Here is a 26,417-nt window from a genome sequence, read left to right on the forward strand (position 1 = left end):
ATTTTTTAAGAACAAAAACAACCTTTCTGATCAGTATGTCACTGGGCCAGAAGCCACGATTGGGCCCACCCCTGACGGGCCAGAGCCCCCGGGCATAGCGAGGTCCCGGCCAACACTGCTTGCAGCTTTAATTTATTTATTGGTTTGTATGTACCCATGTATGTAAACTTTTCACAAAAACTACTCACCCGAATTACTTGAAATCTTCGGGGATGATTTGTCATCAACGAAGGACCAACCAATCAGAGTTTGGGGCGTTAACGGTAAAGTGATTTTAAATAAACCCTCTAAAACTGTGAAACTTTTTTCCCATACAAAGCGGATGAGACAGGCACCGTGAAGGAGATCAGCATCTGTTGCCATGGAGACAATCATTCCTCAGTGTTTTACACGGTGGTGTATCTACCCGACAGGCGAGTTGGCATTGATATGAGCTAATGGCTAACATGCTACCAATGCTAACTCGGTTCCACGAACAAATGTGGCGTTGGCGAAAGTGAGCGCTCTCCCGAGTGTAGCGCTCGTTTTGTTTCTGTGTGCAAAAAAACAACGAGTCTAAGAATAAAAGTGGGATGTCTGGAAAAGCTGCATGAAAAACTGGTCTGTTGGAAGTAAAGTCCCAAAAGGTTGTGGGTGTAAAATGTCTTTATTTGCAGGAGAACGTTGGTCAGCAGGTAAAAGAACCATCGTGTTCAGTCCTGAGCTGCAGGCCTGTCAGTCAGTCATCCGGTTTGTAGCCATGAGGAAGGCTACAGTCTTCATCATTGCTGCTGCAGTCCCCCCACCAGTAACACCCCCCCCCCCCCCCCCCCCCACCCCCTCACCAGAAGATCCACTTCATCACTTCAGCAAGACGACGGCTGCTTCTCTGATACAACCAATAAGTTTCTGGATGTCGTCTTCGGTCTGCTGCACACTGACCACCACACGGATACTGGGGGGGCAAGGGTGGTAGGGTGGTGGTGGGAGGGGGGGGGGGGGGTAAGAGGGACAGGCGGGGGAACAATGTTACCAATTGAAGGGTCTGATTGACTCTGACCTTCCAGAGGTCTGTACTACAACACTGGATCTTCTCTTATCCAGGTAACTTCAGGATTAACTCTGGTTTTCTCTTCTAGGTTAACTTCAGGATTAACTCTGGTTTTCTCTTCTAGATTAACTCTGGTTTTCTCTTCTAGGTTAACTTCAGGATTAACTCTGGTTTTTCTCTTCTCGATTAACTCTTGTTTTCTCTTCGAGATTAACTTCAGAATTAACACGTTTTCTCTTCTAGATTAAAGGTATAGTAGAGGATTTTCTTCTTCCGGGTGGATCATCAAAATAACTGGTTCTCCCAATTGTCAATCATTCTGGTGATATATGACGTAAGCCCGTCGTACGTGCTCGTCCCTGCGCACAGCTCACTCCACACGGTCCTCATCATGCCGGTGGCCGACCCCACGCATTATTCTCCGACATTTTTACACAGTTTCACTCCCTCTGGTGCAAATCTTCTTGTAAAGTGAGCTTGTGTGAGCGATGTCGACTTGTGACTTGTAAACAGAGCGTGCACGAGGAGAACTGGGCTCGTGCACGTCTCTCGCACGCGTTTTAGTAGGCGTTCCGTCTCGGGAGCAGGTACAGCGTTGCACATGTGCATTTTTTTCAAACGGTGGAGAGGGCGGTTCTTTCCTAAAATTCCTGAAAATCCTCCTGTATACCTTTAAGTTCAGGATTAACTTTGCTTTTCTCTTATCCAGGTAACTTTAGGATTAACTCTGGTTTTCTCTTCTAGATTAACTTCAGGATTAACTCTGGTTTTCTCTTCTAGATAAACTCTGGTTTTCTCTTCGAGATTAACTTCAGGATTAACTGTGGTTTTCTCTTCTAGATAAACTCTGGTTTTCTCTTCGAGATTAACTTCAGGATTAACTGTGGTTTTCTCTTCGAGATTAACTTCAGAATTAACTCTGGTTTTCTCTTCTCGATTAACTCTGGTTTTCTCTTCTAGGTTAACTTCAGAATTAACTCTGGTTTTCTCTTCTAGATTAACTTCAGGATTAACTCTGGTTTTCTCTTCGAGATTAACTTCAGGATTAACTCTGGTTTTCTCTTCGAGATTAACTTCAGAATTAACTCTGGTTTTCTCTTCTAGGTTAACTTCAGGATTAACTCTGGTTTTCTCTTCTAGGTTAACTTCAGAATTAACTCTGGTTTTCTCTTCTAGATTAACTTCAGGATTAACTCTGGTTTTCTCTTCGAGATTAACTTCAGGATTAACTCTGGTTTTCTCTTCGAGATTAACTTCAGGATTAACTCTGGTTTTCGCTTCGAGATTAACTTCAGAATTAACTCTGGTTTTCTCTTCTAGGTTAACTTCAGGATTAACTCTGGTTTTCTCTTATACAGGTAACTTCAGGATTAACTCTGGTTTTTCTCTTTACAATTAACTCTGGTTTTCTCCTTGAGATTAACTTCAGAATTAACTCTGGTTTTCTCTTCTAGATTAACTTCAGGATTAACTCTGGTTTTCTCTTCTAGATTAACTTCAGGATTAACTCTGGTTTTCTCTTCTAGATTAACTTCAGGATTAACTCTGCTTTTCTCTTATCCAGGTAACTTTAGGATTAACTCTGGTTTTCTCTTCGAGAGTAACTTCAGGATTAACTCAGGTTTTCCGTACTACGACGCTGGTTCACGTCTTCCCAGGATAAATCACCATGGTAACTGACTCTGAGTGTCTAACCTGCTCCAGAGCAGGATATGTTCTGGATAAGATCACAGTGAGTGTAAAGCTCCGCCTCCTGACCAATCAGATCTCTTGGGAAATGAACCGTCCATTCCTAAATGATGGTGATTGGTGGGCGGGTTCATCTCTGAGCTGCAGCGGAGAGGAGAATCTAGGTAACAGATATCCTGGTATGTTAATCCAGGTATGTTAATCCTGGGTCGTAGTCCAGGTCCCTGATCAGTTCTGCCCAAAGCATCATGGGATTGATCCACTAGCTGATCAATCTGATCACTTTATTCAGTGAGCAGGACAGAAATCAATCAGACCGTGAGCAGAGATCCGGTCTCCGGGACCTGGTGGATCCAGGATCAGGACCTGAGTCTCACCTGGGGGGAGGAAGGAAGCGCTCCTCCTTGTCCAGGTACCGAGCCAGAGTCAGAGCCACCTGTCGGTCCAGGCACTGGCAGAACAAACAGAGACCGTCACACAACAGGACCCTGTGGGCCCTTCAGCAGGACCATGGAGGACCTCCAGCAGGACCATGGAGGACCTCCAGCAGGACCATGGAGGACCTTCAGCAGGACCATGGAGGACCTCCAGCAGGACCATGGAGGACCTCCAGGTCTCTAAAGACTCTGATGGTCTGTAATGTTTCAGTTTTGCCTCCGTTGCCATGGAAACAGAGCTCAGACGGAGGAAAGTACTCACATAGTCCACGATGCTCCTGAGAAGCTTCATGTCTCCGTCTCTGGAGCCCGACGGCGCCTCCAGCTGGAGGTGAAGAGCAGGAGCCACCGGGACGCCCTCCAACCTCAGACCAGGAATACTGACACACACACACACACACACACACACACACACACACACACACACACACACACACACACACACACACACACACACACACACACACACACACACACACACACACACACACACACACACACACACACACACACACACACACACACACACACACACACACACACACAGTTTGAATTGTCTAAATGTCACGTGTGATCCAACAGAGGATTGACCTTTTGACCTCTTGACTGATCACTAAACAAAGCTAACACTAATGCTGATGAGAATTTGGAGGACAGTGTTTACACTTCTGAGAGTCGGCGATCCACTTCACTTCGTCACGGAGGCTCAGAGGCCGTCTCTCAACATGTCAACTTGTACTTCAGTTCTGGGGTACTTGAAAAACATCGTCTGACCCAATTCAAAGTACACACAGAGTCAGGATTAAACACCCAGATGTGTTCTCGCTCCGCTGACATAATCGAGGATGCATCAAGACCAGACTTGTATGAAGCCAAATGACCCATAATGCATTTTGCAAGAAATTCCTAAAGTTCTGAGTATAAACTTGCTGAGTACTGCCAGTATGTACTTGCATACTTGAAATTGGGAAATGGCCTCAATACACTCTGCAGGGACAATGCTAATGCTAAATGCTAAGCAACAGAGTCCTGCAGGAACAATGCTAAATGCTAAGCACCACAGTCCTGAAGGGACAATGCTAATGCTAAATGCTAAGCTACAGAGTCCTGCAGGGACAATGCTCATGCTAAATGCTATGCTACAGAGTCCTGCAGGGACAATGGTAATGATAGGATACAGAGTCCCGCAGGGACAATGCTAAATGCTAAGCTACAGAGTCTTCCAGGGACAATACTAATTGCTTAGCTACAGAGCTCTGCAGGGTACAGTGCTAATGCTAAATACTAACCCCAGAGTCCTGCAGGGACAATGCTAATGCTAAAAGCTAACCCCCAGAGCCCAACAGGGACAATACTAATTCTAAAAACTAACCCCAGAGTCCTGCAGGGACAATGCTAATGCTAAGTGCGAAGCTCCAGAGGGGTGAAGTCACTCACCCCTGTAAGGCCTGGTAGAGCTGCCGGCACTTCTGCCTCAGAAGGCTGAAGACGTCTGCAGGAAACAAACGTGAGGAGATGAAACGTTTCCTTCAAACTTAAAGAGTAAAGTTACTATTTACTGCCAAATAAATGGGATTCTGAACCGGGTCTCCAACAGGTAGGTAATGTACTCTGATGTAATGTAATCTAATGTAATCTGATATACTATAATCTAATATAATGTAATATTATGTATTGTAATATACGGTGCTGTAGTGTAATCTAAGGTGGTGCAGCAGGTCTGGTTTTGCAGATCCAGGATCAAGTCCGGTACCTGGATCTTCCTCCATGATGTCCAGAGCTTCGATGGCGGCAGCAGCCAGCATGGGGGGAAGTGAAGCGGAGAAGCAGTAACCCTGACCGGACAGGCGCTGTGGATACCAGAACCTGAGTCAGAACCAGAACCAGCACCTGGACCAGCAACACTGACCGGACAGGCACTGTGGACACACCAGAACCTAGACTCTGGTTCTACAGGTTTCCAGTCCTCAGACTCTGGTTCTGCAGGTTTCAGGTGAATTGTTAGTGTTCTCTGTTAAAACACCTTGAAATGACTTTGTTGTGTTTTTATATCAATGAAGTTGAAGTGAATTCACGTGTTCATCGGCGCAGTGGAACCACAGGAACTAGTGGAACCAGAGGAACTAGAGGAACCAGAGGAACTAGTGGAACCAGAGGAACTAGTGGAACCAGAGGAACTAGTGGAACCAGAGGAACTAGTGGAACCAGTGGAACCAGAGGAACTAGAGGAACTAGTGGAACCAGTGGAACCAGAGGAACTAGAGGAACTAGTGGAACCAGTGGAACCAGCGGAACTAGTGGAACCAGAGGAACTAGTGGAACCAGAGGAACTAGAGGAACCAGAGGAACTAGTGGAACCAGAGGAACTAGAGGAACTAGAGGAACCAGTGTTCAGTCTGTATTGAGGCGGGATCAACCCGACCACTCAACATCTCCACCTGGTGGTCGATGACGAAGGAGCGTCCACAGCAGAACCCTCCGATGGACGCCACGGCGTTCTCCATGTTGGCACTGATGAGGTCGATGTCGTCGATCTGGAGGGACACCGAGAGACGACCGTCACTGTTCAACACAGGAAGTGAGCTGCAGACAATCCTCACTTTGTGATGTACATTTCTCAACAAATGTGACATAGTGGGGGAAATACAGTACTGTGACTGTAAAGGTCCAGTTCTACTGTGCTTTATATCATGGAGCTGAGCGGGGCGGGGCGGGGCGGGGCGGTGTGGAGCGGGGCGGGGCGGGGCGGTGCGGGGCGGGGCGGAGCGGGGCGGGACGGGTTTTCTCATGGTCCGACTTAAAAGTTGTGGATGGTACGGAAAGAACCCGCAACCGCCGGGTACTTATTTCCGCTTCCTCTCTGTTGAAGTACCCAGCACCGAGGAACGGGTCTGTGAGGAGGAGCGACGGCGCCGCCGTCTGCTGGTTGGTGGTGATTGTTGTTCCCATGCGCCGCTTTGTGCTCACTGGTTGACTTGTTAACTGGGTTTATTGAAACGTTGGTGCTCCACCACACCGTGCTCTTTCTACCAGGTCATTAAAAGACCGCGGTGTGGTGTCGCTCCTCTCAGGAACAGGAGGCGGAGCTTCAGCAGGAGCTCCTCCTCTCAGGAACAGGAGGCGGAGCTTCAGCAGGAGCTGGACGCTGCTGTTCACCGTGACAGAGTTTAACCTGAGTCACAAGAGAAGGACTTAAACGGCCTCTTCTATGTTCTTCGCTGGAGCGTCTGAGTCGTTCACAACCCCGCCCACATTCGACCCTACTTCCTGTGGGGGGACCAGAGACAGAGTTGGTCCAGGGTGCACTTTGCCGTACCGTGACCTCCCGCTCTGCCCCGCTCCGTCACGTACTCTATGGTGGAACAGCGGCTTAGCTGCACTTGTAGCCGTACCTGTACCTGTACCTGTACCTGTAGGTACTCACATTGACCCCAAAGTGCTCAGTGACTCCTCGGCCGTGTTCCCCCAGAACGCCAAATGATAAACTCTCCTCCAGGAAGATCCGAACCTTGTACTTGTACTTGAGCTTCACCTGGGGGTCAAACGGGGTCAATCACAGGATTAGAAGGTCACCAGGCCTTTCTCCTGGGTGACTTCCTGCTGTGCTGCAGCAGTGGAAACGTCTGAGGACTATGAGGAGTCGCGTCTCCTCCTCACCAGCTCCGGCAGAGGACAGATGTCAGCCGTGTTCATGTAGAGGCCCTCCACCACCATGAACTTCCTCGTCACTCGAGCTTTACGGGGATTCTGCAGCACACGCGCACGCACACACACACACACACACACACACACACACACACACACACACACACACACACACACACACACACACACACACACACACACACACACACACACACACACACACACACACACACACACACACACGTGACAGATCAGACGTGGGGCAGAGGGAGTCCGGGGCTCAGGACTTTGCATCACGTCTGAGCTTTCTGTTCAACCGAGATCAGCGCCGCTGCATCGCTTTTGAACAGAAAGCATGGCGTCCACGCTGCCGGTGGTCGGGCACAAGGCGCGGTGTCGGGACGGACCGCGGACCAGACTCCGTGTGCCGGCGCGGCTCTGTGCCGCGGCCGGCCGGGGCAAGTCACCGGAGCGTTCTCTCTCTCTGGACCAACTAGGACGCTACAGCTGCAGCTCTGTGGCTGCACAAAGTAAACATTAACAAAACAACTAGTGCAAAGTGGAGGATGTAAACAACAACAACAAAGGATTCATAAGATCCAGACCTGCCGCCCCGGCTGAGACCACTGTTGTAACGTCACATATCTGCGGCGCCCTAAGCCCCGCCTACTTTTGAACCTACTTTCTGCAGTGGAAACCTTTTTGTGCAGTGGAAACACGGCGTAAGGTTCTGATTTTGTCTGCATGTATTTACTGGTTTGTATGTACGTATGTAGGTAACCAACTTTTCACAAAAACTACTCAACCGAATTCCATGAAGTTTCCAGGGATGATTTGTCATCATGGAAGGACCAATCGATTAGACTTTGGGACGTGAACGGCAAACTGTTCCCCAATCAACCCCCTCAAACTGCAAATAACAACGTCCCATACATTCCTGTCATCTCACCACACGAAGTTTCTAGTAGTAGCAGCAACAGTACGTCTCTCAGAAAGCCTCGCAGCTTCTCCGTAACCTGGTAGCTGAGCAGTTTCCATAGCGACAAGTCAGGTTTCACACGGTGACGTAGCTACCAAGTTCGCATCGATATGAGCTCTCGTGCTGGGCGAGGCTGACTCGGTTCCACAAACAAATGTGGCGTTGGCGAAGGTGTGCGCTCTACCAAGTGGATCTGTAGTTGACTGACCCCCCCCCTCCCTCCCCCCCGGGAGGCGGGCGCTCTGACCTTTTGGTCCTCCACCTCCTGCTCCTTCAGCAGCCGCTCCAGGTCGCCCAGGTCGTTGTGTTTGAAGTACTTGATGAAGCTGCGAGACGCCTGGAGGCCTTTCTGGATGGAGAAACAGGCTGCTTCATCCCTACACACACACGCACACGCACACACACACACACACACACACACACACGCACACACACACACACACACACAAGCAAGAATTTAACAGAAAGTTGATTGGACTCGTTATAAAATGAATAAACCACAGAGCGCTGAAGCTCCGCCCACATTCAGTCACTCAATGGCCCCGACGAAAGGATTGTTGTTATTATTGTTGTTGACGAGTGGTGCGTTTGTGTTGGGAGGAGAAGCGAGCGGGCCTCACACGAAGATGATGTCGCCCCTCTTGGAGTAGGCGGGGATGGCGCTGGCGATGGTGGCGAAGCCGTACGAGTAGATGATGGCTTCCTCCGTCTTCATGAAGGCCGCCAGGCGACTCTCCAGCTCCAGGTGAACGTCTGGGGACAAAGCGCAAAGCATTCACGCACTCATTCATCCACTCACACAGAATGGAGCAGCAGCTGGTCATCCTGACCTGTAATCTGGATTATAAGGGACAGAATCCAATGTTTTAACGTTTTAATGTAATTTAGGTTTAAAGATTATTGACATATTGATCATCAGCTGATCTTCTATTGATTTTTATGTGTCAACCTTCATTATTATGGAAAACCACACAGGATTATCATCGCTGCATACAGGATTACAGATTAGACCTCTGCAGATCATGTGAAGGAGACGTGACAATACTTCTGCTAGTTTATTAAAGGACCAGCATGAGACTGCCGACGCTACAATATACACTCATTCTCTCTCTGACCCTCATTGATATTCATGTTGGATGCTTCTTAAAGAGAAAGTCCGTCTGGATTAAAGTTCAGATTAGGTGACAGAGCGCTGGGGGGGGGGGGGGCAGCTGATGATTGGTCGAAGGTTCACTCACCGAATGTTCCGTAGAAGCCTCGCGGTCCACACGTTCCCACGCCGTACTTCTTCAGCGACGCCAAAGCTTTTTCCTGCCAGGAGAAGAAAAAACCAGATTAACTCCTGAACGTTCCGTTTGAAGCCTGACTCAGCGTTTAATCCCGACCTTCACACGCTCATTGTCCAGCAGACCCAGGAAGTTAAAGGAGGCGAAGTTGATGCACTCTTTCCCGTTGATGATGATGTTGTGGCTCGGAGGTCTGCAGCAGGAAAACTGAATTAAACCGATGCAGGGAGCAACGCAGTGGGATTAAATGTAAATGAGACTCAATATCAGTGGGATTAAATGTCAGTGAGATTAAATATAAGTGGGGTTAAATATCAGTGGGATTAAATGTAAATGAGATTCAATATCAGTGAGATTAAATATCAGTGGGATTAAATATCAATGGGATTAAATGTAAATGAGATTCAATATCAGTGAGATTCAATATCAGTGAGATTCAATGTCAGTGAGATTAAATATCAGTGAGATTAAATGTCAGTGAGATTAAATATTAGAGGGATTAAATGCCAGTAAGATTAAATGTCAGTGGGATTAAATATTAGAGGGATTAAATGCCAGTAAGATTAAATGTCAGTGAGATTAAATATTAGAGGGATTAAATGCCAGTAAGATTAAATGTCAGTGGGATTAAATATTAGAGGGATTAAATGCCAGTAAGATTAAATGTCAGTGGGATTAAATATTAGAGGGATTAAATGCCAGTAAGATTAAATGTCAGTGAGATTAAATATTAGAGGGATTAAATGCCAGTAAGATTAAATGTCAGTGGGATTAAATCAGCCTTTTGAGCGCCTGACTTCTCTACTAATTCACCTGCTGAGATGATAAAGAATGAAACGTGTTTGTTCTTTGGTTGCGACAGGATCAGTATTTGATCAGATTACAGCAGTAGTCTTCGTCCCGGGCCACAGACAGAATTCATAATTTACAGTACTTCAGTTTTATTTATTGTCCGATTCTGAACAATGTTTTATTTTGGAAAGTCTCAGATCCTCTCAGCCTACACCCACTTCCTTCCTGGAGGTAAAACCATTTCATACTGTAGCGCTGACGCGAACAAACAGGAAGGATGGAGACAAAATAATACCTGAACTTTATTTTGACAGTCACACGAATCCTGAGCACAGAAGGAATCTCTCCCCCTCAAAACACAGAATGCAGCTAAATAAAACCAACAAGGACATAAAATGCTAAAGCAACCACAGGGAAGCAGGGTTTCTACAGCGACAGCAACCAAAACCAAAGCTCGGAGCAGCCTGGACACTCCAGGCGTCATGCCTCCCGTCACCACTAGGTGGGGCCATCTGGTTGCAGAGAAACAAATTCAGGATTCCTCCTGGTTTAGCGTTAAAATTAGTTGTTTCATGCACTTCATATTACTTTTTGTTGTGTTTCTCATATTGAAGGCATGTTTAACCGTCACCACGACGTGGAGCAGGGCTAATTGGCTGCATCGCAATTTGAGGGCGGGGCTACACTGGAGAACTCACCGGAGCATCAACAGGAGAGCAGGTGAGCCGAGTACCGTAATGGTGAGAATAGAGGAGCAGTTATCTTCTGTATTTAATCACTGGCAGCTAATCACTCATTTGTTGATCTATTTATTGGTTCTTAGCATTTCCATGTTGAGATTTAGAAGAAATATGTAAGACACTGATGAGAACATGCTAAGATTGAACACGCTAAGATTGAACATGTGATCGTTTCACATGGTTCCAGACAGTTTGCATGTTTTACCCTGTGACCACATCGTAGCTGAGCGAGGGATGATCTCTGGACACTGGGGGCACGAGAGGCTCCGGTTGCCATTCCTCAATCAGGTCCTCTTTCTCCTGGAACGTGAACAACGTGTGAATGTGTGGGCGTGTGAGCGTGTGAACGTGACGGTGTGACTGTACCTTCTCCGTCAGCCTGTAGGTCTCGTGCAGTTTGTAGGTTTTGGAGAAAAGCAGTCTGATGATCCAGAGGATGAGGATTCCCTCCAGGATCAGGTGGTAGGCCGGAGCCTGGGGGGGCAGACCAAGACCACATCAAAGACCAGGACCAGGGTCCAGCTCTAAGGGCGAGGAATGGGTCTAACATGGGGGGTTACCATGGGGTTAACATTGAGGGGGGATAACGTTGAAGGGTAACATGGGGGTGAACGTTGGGGGTTAACGGAGGAGGGTAAGATGGGGTTGAGTTAAAGGTGTACAGCAGGATCTTCTATTTCCGGGTGGATCATCAAGACTATTGGTCCTCCCAATTGTCAATCATTGTGGTGATATATTACGTAAGGCCGTCGTACGTGCTCGTCCCCAGGTAGCGTGGATCTATTAGTTTTCACTTTCTGCGCATGCGCGCTTCCAGGTGTCTATGGTGAGCTACGCCTTCAGCGAGCTCGCAGTTCTCACCGGGTACTTTGAACATGGCAGAGGGTCGCAAGAGAACAAGTGTCTTGGAAGTGTATGAGAAGAAGAGAAAGGCTTCTAAAGGAAGAGAGAAAGAAGACCAGAGTGTTTTTGGGAGATAGTTTCACACGATGGCGCTGAAAGCCCAGGTTGGGCTTCCCACTGACGCTTCAGTCGCCAAGTTTCTACTCCACAGGTAAAGTTTGGCTTCTATTTGGAGAAATCCATTTCAAATCACTTCCAGTAAAAGTTCTCTACGTCTAGATTGTAACTTTCCAGGGTTGATTAGTTTGTTTTGCCGACTTGTGACTTGTAAACAGAGCGTGCAGGAGGAGAACTGGGCTCGTGCACGTCTCTCGCACACGTTTTAGTCGGCGTTCCGTCTCGGGAGCAGGGAGAGCGTTGCGCATGTGCATTTTTTCAAAAGGTGGAGAGGGCGGGTCTTTCCTAAAATTCGGGAAAATCCTCCTGTACACCTTTAATGTTGGGGGGGGGGGGGGTAACTGCTGGTAACATGGGGGTTAACGGTGGGGATAAGATGAGGGAGGGGTCTTGGGGGGTAACATGGGGGTTTAACATTTGGGTGTAACGTTGGGGGTAACATGGGGGGTTAATGTTGGGGGATAGCCATGGGGGGTTATGGGGAAAATACTGGGAACCTGTCAGTTTGAGCAGAAATGTGTCAGAATTGAACTCCAATGTTGAACTTTCACAAAACGATACGAGATCTTTTGCTCGCTTTCTCAAACAAAAACTGGAACGATACTGCAGGTGCAACGATACTGCAGGTGCAACGATACTGCAGGTACAACGATACTGCAGGTGCAACGATACTGCAGGTACAACGATACTGCAGGTGCAACGATACTGCGGGTACAACGTTACTGCGGGTGCAACGATACTGCAGGTGCAACGATACTGCAGGTGCAACGATACTGCAGGTGCAACGATACTGCAGGTGCAACGATACTGCAGGTGCAACGATACTGCAGGTACAACGATACTGCAGGTGCAACGATACTGCAGGTGCAACGATACTGCAGGTGCAACGTTCCTGCAGGTGCAACAATACTGCAGGTGCAACGATACTGCAGGTGCAACGATACTGCAGGTGCAACGTTACTGCAGGTACCATGTTACCACAGTAAACCATTTGAATATTGGATTATAGGAGCTGCATTCAGAATCTGCTGTGTCTGTGTGAGCTGGACTGGCTCCGCCCACACATGTCCATCTTGGGAATAGGAGGATGTACTTCCTCTCGTGGTGCCATGTGCCAGAGCAGAGCTGCCTCATTGTAGGAGGAGTCAAAGGGAGGAGCCTACCTTGATTGTGATTGGCTAAACCCCCGATGACAGTATATAGGGTTTGATTTCTGATTGGCTGGTTGGAGCAACTCACTTTTTAAAACCTGGAACAACCAGGAAGAGAGAGGACACACTTCCTTCACTTCTGGGGCGTCGTTCCAGGTGTGGAGACGATTAGTAATGCTGGAGAACCTTTAGGAAGTGGACTTTGTATGATATGAGCCTTTCAAATGTTTCAAAAAACTCTTCTTGGATGTCAAGTTCTATCAGACACAACTTGAGTCTCAGTGAATGTGTGGTGTAGCTGTGACCTCTGACCTTTGAGTCTCTCTGCTGTCTGTCCGACTCTGAACACCCTAAATGGAAGAGTCATGTTGTCACACGACGCCACGGGACTGCACTCACCTTCTACACTACACTACTCTACACTACTACTACATGTGGATGCTCTGTGGAAAGATCGCGTTCGAACACTGAATCTCTCCACATCTGGATGAAGGTTTGAGCACATCAGAAATGCAGCTGTTCGCAAGAAGAAAGTAACATGACAATAACAATCTCTTGCATTCTAGTAGTGTGTTGCCCAGTTAATATTACAGAATTGTGCCATTTCAAAATAAAAGAACTTTGAAAATTGGGAAGTTCTTTTACTTTAAGATAACACATCGGAATTCCTTCACATTCAATGAGTGGTATCTTGGGATGGTCGACTGTCACTGTGACGTGGAATGACCGCTACGATTGGTACAACGCTACAACTCCGCCCCTTTAATGTGAACGCAATGTTCCTGAAGGGGAAACTGAGTTGATGACCTGCTTCGTGTTAATGCTGATCAGGGTCCAGGGTGACAGGGTGAGTTAGTCCAGGTAACACATATCCTGGCATGTTGGTAACCCAGGCCCCTGGAGTGGACTGGTGCTTTAACCCAGGTCTGGGAAGAGGTCCCGCCAAACACCAGCAGCAGGCCCAGGTGTTGTAGGGAGGTCCTACAGGCCTCACCCCCTGCTGGGCCTCCTTCTGACTGGTGTGAAGGAAGCTGGGTCAACCCAGTTGTCAGTTTACACTTTTAATTTGAGTAGGATTGTAAATCCATAATTGTTATTTTGTTCCACTATGTACTGAAATAAAGATTTTCAACGAGGATATTTTGATTAAGATCTAGGATGTGCTATTTGAGTGTTCCCTATATTTTTGGAGCAACGTATTTGTATAAAGTTGAAGTGATTCAGATTTGGTGTAGGTGGCGCGAGGCTGAGTCACGTGACACGGTGTGGCGGTGTCAAACCCAGAAGTGCTCTGGACGATGTGCTCCTCGCGGTGACAGTTCATGTGTCACATGCTGAGACTCAAACGGAGTCCTGGAACATCGCGCCTCATTCTGACCGTTTCCGCTTCATAATCCGGGAACAAAATGCGCTTTCGATACGTTTATTGTGCTTTAAACTACATCGAGCGACTCAAGCACTGCGGGCTGATTGGTAAATGTGGCAGCAGAGGGCGGGACTGGCTGAGAAGCGCCAGCTGATTGGCTGCGCTCACTTGTCAATCACCCAGGAGAGCACTGTGGACTCGGTGAGGAAAGAATGGAAACATACTTCAGCTAAGGAGGATTAATGAGGTTAAAGATGGTTTTAGATCGAAGGATCTGTGAAAACTCACTCTCTTCACCAGGATCAGAATAACAAACACCCACCTCGTAAAAAGCCTGAACCATTTCCACCAACACCCACTGCTGCCCCACCGCCATGTTTATCCGGCTTCTTCCTGGAGGAGCGCTGCTGCGTTCAGGGACCTTGAGGCAGCGTGGGACACCTAACGCTCCGTGCTGCGTTCAGGAACCAGAGGTAGCGTGGGACATCTGAAGCACAATGTTGCGTTCAGGGGGCTTTTTAATTACTAATGTAATGGAATAAAACACTTTATAATCCCAGAGTGAAATCCTTTAAAGCACTCTGCAAGTTCGGTTTTGAGAAGTGCTTTATCAAAGAATGACGTGGATATGTTGAATACAGCCAAGCTAATATCAAAATAAACATTTACTTGTGACATTATTTCACTTCTCAATCATTCACAGATCATGAACAAATCTTATCTCCTACTGACACGGGGCCAAATATTTCAAGTAGTTGTGTGGAATTGTATTTGTACATTGTCTCTGATTTGTTGTTTTTAAAATAGTTTAAAGTGTAAATCAGTTCATACTTTCTAAGCCCGGCTCTCCTTTCAGTTCAGACGTGTCGTCTGTGGAAGGTTTTTGTCTCTGCGCAATTGAGCTCTACATCGTGAGAAGGAAACACACACCGATAATCAATAAAGAGTTTAAAGATTTATTAAAGCATTAAATATTCATACAGCATTTATTATTGCTGGCAGACTTTAACCCTTTATCAGGCCATCGAAGTGCTCAAACTGAAAACATTGAAATAAATAGGTTAAGAAACACAAAGGATGTAAACATAAATGAATAAAATCTGTTGTACCAGGCTGCTGCTGGCACCTCGGCAGGCTGCGTAGGAAACCTACTTTAAATAAATCACAGACACAACTGGTGTTTTACAGGTTTGACACGTGTGACTCTGGGGAAATAACAAAAGGCTGCCATGAGTCTGATAAAGGGTTAAAGTCACTGACTGGAGCAGATTGATGGAAATAATCCAGATTACAACACACAGAGCCGCACTGCAGCAGAAACAGGGACAAGTCAATCGGACTGACGAGCTCGGAGACCAAGTGGAGTGAGAACAGGAAGTGGAGTGAGAACAGGAAGTGGAGTGAGAACAGGAAGTGGAGTGAGAACAGGAAGTGGAGTGAGAACAGGAAGTGGAGTGAGAACAGGAAGTGGAGTGAGAACAGGAAGTGGAGTGAGAACAGGAAGTGGAGTGAGAACAGGAAGTCGTGGTTCTACACATTCAAGAGGAATTACAAAATACATCCCCGCTTGTTTTTGGTGCATGGCAATAGAAAATCTGAACATTTCTGAATCCCAGAGTTTAACTGCGTGACAGAGCTGCTGTGTACCTGGACCTGTTCAGTTGTACCTGGACAGGTGATCTGTACCTGTACGAGGAAATCTGGTTTGGTAGAAACAAGCCTTTGGCTGAAACTGAAGACGGAAGTGTTTGTTTATTATCTGCTAGCAGCTGGATTATGGAAGTGGAAGAGACGAAATGCTGTTTAGTCCTGGAAGCTTTTAGGAGAAGAAGCTGGATCAAAGTTGTGATTCCTCCACATTGCAGAGCAAACATGAGCGGGAGGGTGGAGGAGAGGCCACTCGTCACCCCCCCCCCCCACTGCTTCCACCGTGTCTCGTGTCTCTACTCTTTGATCTCTGCGGAGGGAGTTGTTGATTGTCCAGCAGGACGCTGCCACGAGGACAAACACACACAAAAACAAACACTGGAAGTTTCTCTGGAGCTTCACGTTTGCAAGACGTGAAAACGTGAAGTTTACCTGATCAGAGCTGCAGGTTCTGGTCCTGCTGCCACGTGGAGGGAACTGGTCTTCATCACGCCGACAGGCCACCTTCATCTTCATCACGCCGACAGGCCACCGTCATCTTCATCACGCCGACAGGCCACCTTCATCACGTCGACAGGCCACCTTCATCTTCATCACGTCGACAGGCCACCTTCCTCTTCATCACGCCGACAGGCCACCTTCATCTTCATCACGCCGACAGGCCACCTTCATCTTCATCACGCCGACAGGCCACCTTCATCTTCATCACGCCGACAGGCCACCTTCATCACGTCGACAGGCCACCTTCATCTTCATCACGCCGACAGGCCACCTTCATCTTCATCACGCCGACAGGCCACCTTCATCTTCATCACGCCGACAGGCCACCTTCATCTTCATCACGTCGACAGGCCACCTTCATCTTCATCACGCCGACAGGCCACCTTCATCTTCATCACGCCGACAGGCCGGCTTCATCTTCATCACGCCGACAGGCCACCTTCATCTTCATCACGCCGACAGGCCACCTTCATCTTCATCATGACGACTCACTGGAGGAGCAATGACTCCTGTTCTCACACAGCAAACACTAAATCCCATCAACCAATCAGATTGCTCATGAAGAGTGTGTGTGTGTGTGTGTGTGTGTGTGTGTGCGTGTGCCTGCGTGCGTGTGTGTGTGTGTGTGTGTGTGTGTACGTCGGAGTGTCACAACACAGAGAGGGAGGAGTCCTGAGCGACGGTGTTTCCACCAACACGTCTGTCCAAGAGGAAGAATCCAGACAGGAAGTGACAGCAGTGCATTGTGGGTCATAAAGAGACTCAAAGTAAAACCTTCTGGATTCCCCTCAGCTTATCACAGCCTCAGAGCACGACTGCGTACCGGATGTCCAGTGGGGTCGGCGCCGTCTGATTTGGCCGCCGCCGCCGCCGTGTGGGCGTGGCTTCGTTTGGCCCTGACGCGCATTACGGTCGGTCCGCTCGGCGTCAGGAGGAGGTTCGGTTGTAGCCGTTGTCGGCGTGCTTCTCCAGCCAGAGCTCCGCCAGCTGTATCGCCGACGCAAACGTGGCGGCCCTGGAGGCGACGCACATCCGGTGCTGCTTCTGCTCCAGACTGGCGTTGCAGAGCACCGGGTGGTGGACATGCACCACGCCGGGCTCCTGGCTGCGCACCACCTTCACGCCCGCGCTCACGACTTTGGTGAAGAGGTCCACGTCCTCCAGGCCCCAGCCCAGGATGGAGGTGTTGAAGCCGCCCGCCCTCACCAAGTCGCTCTTGAACATGCAGGCGGTGCCGAAGCCGTAGTCCCGCCAGAAGCCGCTCTTGGCGGTCAGGACCGGCGGGTCGCCGGCGGGAGGCTTCTCGCCGTACACGACCGCGGGGTCGTACAGGCTGAAGACGATGGGGAAGTAGGCCTGGCGGCCCTGCGCCGCGTTGTCCCGGCAGCGCTGCAGCGCGTCGGCGCCGAACTGCAGGTCCACGTCGCAGAAGAAGAGCAGGGAGTCGTTGTGGAGCGGCGAGGAGCCCAGCTCCAGCGCCAGGCCCCGGGAGAAGTTCCCCGCCATGGGGATGACGGCCAGCTCCGCCCGGGGGTACTTCCTGCCATACTCCTCCAGCAGCGCCGCTGGCCTCCTGCTGCCGTCGCCGTCCGCCACGATCACAGACAGCTTCACGTTCTGCTGCGGCACCAAGCACACCTTCTCGAAGTTCTCCATGAAGCGGACCAAGGCGTCGTGGCGGCCGGCCAGCGGGACCAGGACGTGGACCGTCCTCTGACTCTGCTCCCACAGCTCCCCGGTGGACTCGTGGAACTGGAACGGGGACAGGAACCTCAGCGAGTTGGACAGGAAGGACGTGGACTGGGACTCGGAGTTGATGGCGGCCACCAGCTGGGCCACGTCGATGTCCCGGACCTCGGCGACGAAGGGTCTGCTGAAGGACTGCTGCAGGTAGGCGTGGCGCCGGACCGGCACCGTGACCTTGCGGCCTTTGTGCTTCCTGTACAGCAGCAGCAGGTCCAGGACGTACTCCGCCCCGTGCATGGGATCCACTCGGTAGTACCCGTACTGCACCTCCTTGAAGTCGATCACGCGGCCACGCGTCTTGGAGTTCTCGTTGATCATCTCCATGACCTGCAGGACGACGTCGTCCAGCGCGGCGCCCAGCAGGTTCCCCAGGCTCCGCCGGGCCGGCTTGTCCTCCACGGCGGAGTAAACGTGGCGGCCGGTCAGGAAGCCCCAGGAGAGGACGTCCTTCCTGTCCTGGGGCCGGTAGCGCATGTAGGATGGCGGCGAGCCCAGCTGCTGGTCCTCCCACAGGACCTCGGAGTCGCTCAGGCGGCTCATGGTCAGACCCTCGCGGTGCAGGACCAGGGTGCGGTGCCGCAGCAGCGACACCCGGCGGCCCAGCAGGAAGCTGTGCAGACGGTACTGGTAGGACGGGTCCTTGTTGGGGTGCAGCGTGATGGCCTTCAGGACCCTCCTGCTCTGGAGCTCCTCAATGGAACCTCTCTGGTTCTGTCTGGAGTGCTCAGAGAACAGCTGCTGCATCTGGAACACAACAACACACTGTCAACACAACACACACTGTCAACACAACAACACACTGTCAACACAACACACACTGTCAACACAACAACACACTGTCAACACAACACACACTGTCAACACAACACACACTGTCAACACAACAACACACTGTCAACACAACACACACTGTCAACACAACAACACACTGTCAACACAACACACACTGTCAACACAACAACACACACTGTCAACACAACACACTGTCAACACAACAACACACTGTCAACACAACACACACTGTCAACACAACAACACACTGTCAACACAACAACACACTGTCAACACACTGTCAACACAACACACACTGTCAACATAACACACTGTCAACACAACACACACTGTCAACACACTGTCAACACAACACACACTGTCAACACAACACACACTGTCAACACACTGTCAACACAACAACACACTGTCAACACAACACACACTGTCAACACACTGTCAACACAACAACACACTGTCAACACAACACACACTGTCAACACACTGTCAACACAACACACTGTCAACACACTGTCAACACAACACACACTGTCAACACAACAACACACTGTCAACACAACACACACTGTCAACACAACAACACAACAACACACTGTCAACACAACAACACACTGTCAACACAACACACACTGTCAACACACTGTCAACACAACACACACTGTCAACACACTGTCAACACAACAACACACTGTCAACACAACACACACTGTCAACACACTGTCAACACAACACACACTGTCAACACACTGTCAACACAACAACACACTGTCAACACAACACACTGTCAACACAACACACACTGTCAACACAACACACTGTCAACACAACAACACACTGTCAACAACACACACTGTCAACACAACAACACACTGTCAACACAACACACTGTCAACACAACACACTGTCAACACAACAACACACTGTCAACACAACAACACACTGTCAACACACTGTCAACACAACACACACTGTCAACACACTGTCAACACAACACACTGTCAACACAACACACACTGTCAACACACTGTCAACACAACACACACTGTCAACACACTGTCAACACAACACACTGTCAACACAACACACACTGTCAACACACTGTCAACACAACACACTGTCAACACAACACACACTGTCAACACAACACACACTGTCAACACAACAACACACTGTCAACACAACACACACTGTCAACACACTGTCAACACAACAACACACTGTCAACACAACACACACTGTCAACACACTGTCAACATAACAACACAACAACACACTGTCAACACAACAACACACTGTCAACACAACACACACTGTCAACACACTGTCAACACAACACACACTGTCAACACAACACACACTGTCAACACAACACACTGTCAACACAACAACAACACACTGTCAACACAACACACTGTCAACACAACAACAACACACTGTCAACACAACAACAACACACTGTCAACACAACAACACACACTGTCAACACAACAACAACACACTGTCAACACACTGTCAACACAACACAACAACAACACACTGTCAACACAACACACTGTCAACACAACACACACTGTCAACACAACACACACTGTCAACACACTGTCAACGCAACAACACACTGTCAACACAACACACTGTCAACACAACAACACACTGTCAACACAACACACTGTCAACACAACAACACACTGTCAACACACTGTCAACACAACACACACTGTCAACACAACAACACACTGTCAACACAACACACACTGTCAACACACTGTCAACACAACAACACAACAACACACTGTCAACACAACACACTGTCAACACACTGTCAACACAACACACACTGTCAACACAACAACACACTGTCAACACAACACACACTGTCAACACAACAACACAACAACACACTGTCAACACAACACACTGTCAACACACTGTCAACACAACACACACTGTCAACACAACAACACACTGTCAACACAACACACACTGTCAACACACTGTCAACACAACAACACAACAACACACTGTCAACACAACAACACACTGTCAACACAACACACACTGTCAACACACTGTCAACACAACACACACTGTCAACACACTGTCAACACAACAACACACTGTCAACACAACAACACACTGTCAACACAACACACACTGTCAACACACTGTCAACACAACACACACTGTCAACACAACACACACTGTCAACACACTGTCAACACAACAACACACTGTCAACACAACACACTATCAACACAACAACAACACACTGTCAACACAACAACAACACACTGTCAACACAACACACTGTCAACACAACAACAACACACTGTCAACACAACAACACACACTGTCAACACAACAACAACACACTGTCAACACAACAACACACTGTCAACACACTGTCAACACAACACAACAACAACACACTGTCAACACAACACACTGTCAACACAACACACACTGTCAACACACTGTCAACACAACACACACTGTCAACACACTGTCAACGCAACAACACACTGTCAACACAACACACTGTCAACACAACAACACACTGTCAACACAACACACTGTCAACACAACACACTGTCAACACAACACACACTGTCAACACGACACACACTGTCAACACAACACACTGTCAACACAACAACAACACACTGTCAACACAACAACACACACTGTCAACACAACAACAACACACTGTCAACACAACAACACACTGTCAACACACTGTCAACACAACACAACAACAACACACTGTCAACACAACACACTGTCAACACAACACACACTGTCAACACACTGTCAACGCAACAACACACTGTCAACACAACACACTGTCAACACAACAACACACTGTCAACACAACACACTGTCAACACAACACACTGTCAACACAACACACACTGTCAACACGACACACACTGTCAACACAACACACTGTCAACACAACACACACTGTCAACACACTGTCAACGCAACAACACACTGTCAACACAACACACACTGTCAACACAACACACACTGTCAACACAACAACACACTGTCATCACACTGTCAACGCAACAACACACTGTCAACACAACAACAACACACTGTCAACACAACAACAACACACTGTCAACACAACACACACTGTCAACACAACAACACACTGTCAACACAACACAACAACAACACACTGTCAACACAACACACACTGTCAACACAACAACACACTGTCAACACAACAACACACTGTCAACACACTGTCAACACAACACAACACAACAACAACACACTGTCAACACACTGTCAACACAACACAACACAACAACAACACACTGTCAACACAACACACACTGTCAACACACTGTCAACGCAACAACAACACACTGTCAACACACTGTCAACACAACACAACAACAACACACTGTCAACACAACACACACTGTCAACACAACACAACAACAACACACTGTCAACACAACACACACTGTCAACACACTGTCAACGCAACAACACACTGTCAACACAACACACACTGTCAACACACTGTCAACGCAACAACACACACTGTCAAAACAACCCACACTGTCAACACAACAACACACTGTCAACACAACAACACACTGTCAACACAACAACACACTGTCAACACAACACACACTGTCAACACAACAACACACTGTCAACACAACAACACACTGTCAACACAACACACACTGTCAACACAACAACACACTGTCAACACAACAACACACTCAACACAACAACACACTGTCAACACAACACAACAACAACACACTGTCAACACAACACACACTGTCAACACAACACACACTGTCAACACACTGTCAACGCAACAACACACTCAACGCAACAACACACTGTCAACACAACAACACACTGTCAACACAACAACACACTGTCAACACAACACAACAACAACACACTGTCAACACAACACACACTGTCAACACAACAACACACTGTCAACACAACAACAACACACTGTCAACACAACACACACTGTCAACACAACAACACACTGTCAACACAACAACACACACTGTCAACACAACAACAACACACTGTCAACACAACAGCACACACTGTCAACACAACAACAACACACTGTCAACACAACAACAACACACTGTCAACACAACAACAACACACTGCCAACACAACAACACACACTGTCAACACAACAACACACTGTCAACACAACAACACACACTGTCAACACAACACACTGTCAACACAACAACACACACTGTCAACACAACAACAACACACTGTCAACACAACAACACACACCGTCAACACAACACACTGTCAACACAACAACACACTGTCAACACAACAACACACACTGTCAACACAACAACACACACCGTCAACACAACAACACACTGTCAACACAACAACACACACTGTCAACACAACAACACACACTGTCAACCCAACAACAACACACTGTCAACACACTGAACATGTTATGAGATGCTGAGGCTGAGAGGATGAGGATGAGAACATGAGATGCTGAGAACATGAGAAGAAGAGAGGATGAGAAGAAGAGAGGATGAGGCTGAGAAGATGAGATGCTGAGAACATGAGAAGAGGAGAGGATGAGGATGAGAAGAAGAGAGGATGAGGATGAGAAGAAGAGAGGATGAGAAGAAGAGAGGATGAGGATGAGAAGAAGAGAGGATGAGGATGAGAAGAAGAGAGGATGAGGATGAGGATGAGAAGAAGAGAGGCCTCACCTCATACGACCACACACACTGCGTCCCCCCGAAGCGCCTCACACAGCGGCCGACCTCCACGTCCTCATGGGTGGTGAACATCTCCCTCAGGCAGGTGCCGATGAAGGGGACCATCCTGCGGAGCACCTCCCGGCTGAAGATCATCCCCGGGCCCCCCATGCAGTAGTTCTCCCCGGGCTCCAGGGCCAGCTGGCCCACCTCCTGGGCCATGCCCAGGCCCGTCTGACCCAGGTAGTGAGGCTTGCTGCTGTTCAGGGAGCGCAGGAAGGCCTCCAGCTTCTCACCTGCAACACCACAACCACAGCAGCCCTCTGAACATGGAGGCGCTGCACAACCTTCCTCCTGCTGCTGCAGCCGGTCTGACCACCTGCTTCTGCTCCAGACCAATGAAGGGGTGAACCCCCCTTTCCAATGTTTACTGGGTGGGGGGGGTGATAAGTAAATTTGTACTTGGTTTTATAATGGGAATTAACATTTTGCAAGTTATCGTTGACTCATGCACGTTTGTGTTGTTGGCTGCTTTACGCCCGCCAGGCCACGAGTCATTGTACCTTGTACTGATGAGAAGATATTTTAACGGTGCCGCTCAGAGACGTCTTCAAGGTCTCTGGAGGAATATCTTATCTTATAGCGTTCCCACCTTCTCAGCTCACATAGAAATGTACTTACACACACACACACACACACACACACACACACACACACACACACACACACACACACACACACACACACACACACACACACACACACACACACACACACACACACACACACACACACACACACACACACACACACACACACACAGGCCTGAGATCCAGTGTTAACCTGCATTGTTGTATCATGGAATAAGAAAGTAACCGCCTACTTCAATGTTGGGAACAAAAGCGGGCAGCAGAGGGAAGAACGAGCTGTGAGGTGACTTCACTCTCTGCCCTTGAGCAAGAAATGTTGATTGTTGTGACTATTATTGCTCTCGATACTGGGGTTGTCTCTTTTCTATCATTCAGCAGGTTTTTCACCTAATGGGGGGGGGGGGGGGGGGGGGGGGGGGGGGCTGCTTTGCATTCAAGCTGCACTTTTGGAACCGAATCAAACCTCCTGGGAAACGTGGAAACACACACACACACACACACACACACACACACACACACACACACACACACACACACACACACACACACACACACACACACACACACACACACACACACACACACACACACACACACACACACACACCTCTGACGTAGGCGTCGTCGTCCGCCCTCATGAACCACTCGTACTCCTCCAGGTAATGGTCGTGGATGTACTTGAGCATCATGAAGGACTTCTTCTGCGGCGGGTAGGAGTCGTCCACCTCGGGCAGGGAGACCAGCGGGAGGGGGACGGCCACCGGGACCACCTCGGAGCCGGAGCTGGAGTAGAACTCCACCTTCCCCGGTATGGACCGGGCCCAGGTCCGGTGGGCCGCCACGGCCCGAGAGCCGATGTACTTCTTGGCCGTCATGACGCCGACATAGAGGAAGTGTCTGGGCGGGCCGAGCGGCGGCCCGGAGCCGTTCCCCTGGACGGGTGGCACCGCCTCCGGGCCGAGCCGCTCGCTCCCCGGGGCCGGGCTGCGTCCCGGCGTGAGGTCCCGGTACCGGCACCCCGGGGCTCTCCGCCGCTTCCCGTCCAGGACCTGCGGCACCAGGAGCCAGGAGGACGCCATGAAGCCGAGGAAGAGCCCGAGCAGCAGCGCGGTCCACGGTCCGCGGGCCTTCCCCGCCATGCTCCGCGGCGCCCGGGGACTCACCGCCCGATCAATGCTGCCGTTGTCTGTGGGGCTGCTGACGTGGACGCAGCGGCATCACGGAGCCCGCAGGACGCGGAAACGTCCACTTCTCTCCCGGTCACACGGCGCTGCTGCCGGAGGGCCGGTACCGGTGCGAGTGCCGGTACCGGGCCGGAGGTCCACCCACTGCTCAGCCGGGCTTCATCCCGGCGGGGGAACCACGGAGCTCCGCAGGCTGCTCACAGCTGTTCCGGACTCGGGTACTCCTCTACGACCTTCCGGTTACACCGGAGCCAGCCGCTCACCGGGGATTACCCTGCTCCCGCCCACCGGGGGGCATACCGGGGTCAGGCTGTGGTCCACACAGAGAGCCTCTGTCCCGGCTGAAGTCTCCGTGAGCTCCTGCTGATTCACCACAGTTCGTCTGCCAACCGGAAACACGACTCGCCTTTCAGAATAAAAGACGTCTTAATTACCTATTATGTGGGACATCTTTTACAGAAGTGTCCAACAATTGCTTTCAATAAAAACTACCTCAATCAAACTACAACATTTCCCTCCCATAATATGATTCACAATAACCGTCATCAGCTGTCAGAGCCCTCCTCACGTGTATCTTGTCTGTTTACCCTGAAGACTGGTCGTATGTGCAGTTTGTACGGTCATCCACTAGATGGCGGTCTGGTCAACGTAATGAGGAGATGACGCTACAGGTAATGAGGCCAGGTGAGGAAGACAGAGCCGACAGTTCGTGTGGCAGAGGGTCCGAGGCAGGGGCGACTGGTCCTCGGGGGCATGTAGGGCTGAGCGCCACCTGGAGTCATCAGATAGAACTGCATGTAAAGTATGCTATTAATTCTAAACCTCCTCTTACATATTAAATAATCATTGTATGAGGACTGTACTCCCTGGTTATCGGTCTCTTCTTGCTGCTTGAGGCTTCGTTTTCTCCTGATCCACACCGATGGTGCATCAGTGTCGCTCGCCCCTCTCTCACCATGCAGTGTGTATTACATTAGTGTAGCTCGCCCCTCTCTCACCATGCAGTGTGTATTACAT

At 49.2% G+C, this 26,417-nt stretch overlaps 2 protein-coding genes across 4 annotated transcripts; both read right to left on the reverse strand.

Annotated features, from left to right (window-relative positions):
* Positions 1–815: 815 nt before the first annotated feature.
* sptlc1 (serine palmitoyltransferase, long chain base subunit 1) lies at positions 816–14,534 on the reverse strand. Its single transcript, XM_080509781.1, has 15 exons — positions 14,458–14,534; positions 10,965–11,072; positions 10,804–10,898; positions 9,166–9,259; positions 9,019–9,091; positions 8,401–8,533; positions 8,028–8,157; positions 6,814–6,903; positions 6,581–6,688; positions 5,595–5,690; positions 4,910–5,006; positions 4,594–4,648; positions 3,419–3,536; positions 3,097–3,170; positions 816–934 (listed from the first exon to the last, which is right to left on the reverse strand). Exons 1-15 carry the CDS (start codon positions 14,509–14,511, stop codon positions 841–843), a joined length of 1,419 nt encoding a protein of 472 aa, XP_080365907.1. The 5' UTR covers positions 14,512–14,534; the 3' UTR covers positions 816–840.
* A 561-nt stretch (positions 14,535–15,095) lies between these two features.
* LOC308140067 (chondroitin sulfate synthase 1-like) lies at positions 15,096–25,733 on the reverse strand. Of its 3 annotated transcripts, none has more exons than XR_013936939.1 (4): positions 24,824–25,733; positions 23,579–23,862; positions 16,393–18,773; positions 15,096–16,342 (listed from the first exon to the last, which is right to left on the reverse strand). XR_013936939.1 is itself a non-coding variant. In XM_080509727.1 (3 exons), the coding sequence occupies exons 1-3, from the start codon at positions 25,353–25,355 to the stop codon at positions 17,211–17,213; spliced, it is 2,379 nt and encodes a 792-aa protein (XP_080365853.1). In that variant the 5' UTR covers positions 25,356–25,733; the 3' UTR covers positions 15,096–17,210. The 3 variants fall into 3 exon arrangements, 1 of the variants encoding a protein (XP_080365853.1); XR_013936940.1 differs by having other exon boundaries at positions 15,096–16,126; positions 16,215–18,773; XM_080509727.1 differs by having other exon boundaries at positions 15,096–18,773.
* Positions 25,734–26,417: the final 684 nt, after the last annotated feature.

This window comes from Blennius ocellaris (assembly GCF_963422515.1).
Source record: "Blennius ocellaris genome assembly, chromosome: 15".
Classification (NCBI taxonomy): Eukaryota; Metazoa; Chordata; class Actinopteri; order Blenniiformes; family Blenniidae; genus Blennius; species Blennius ocellaris.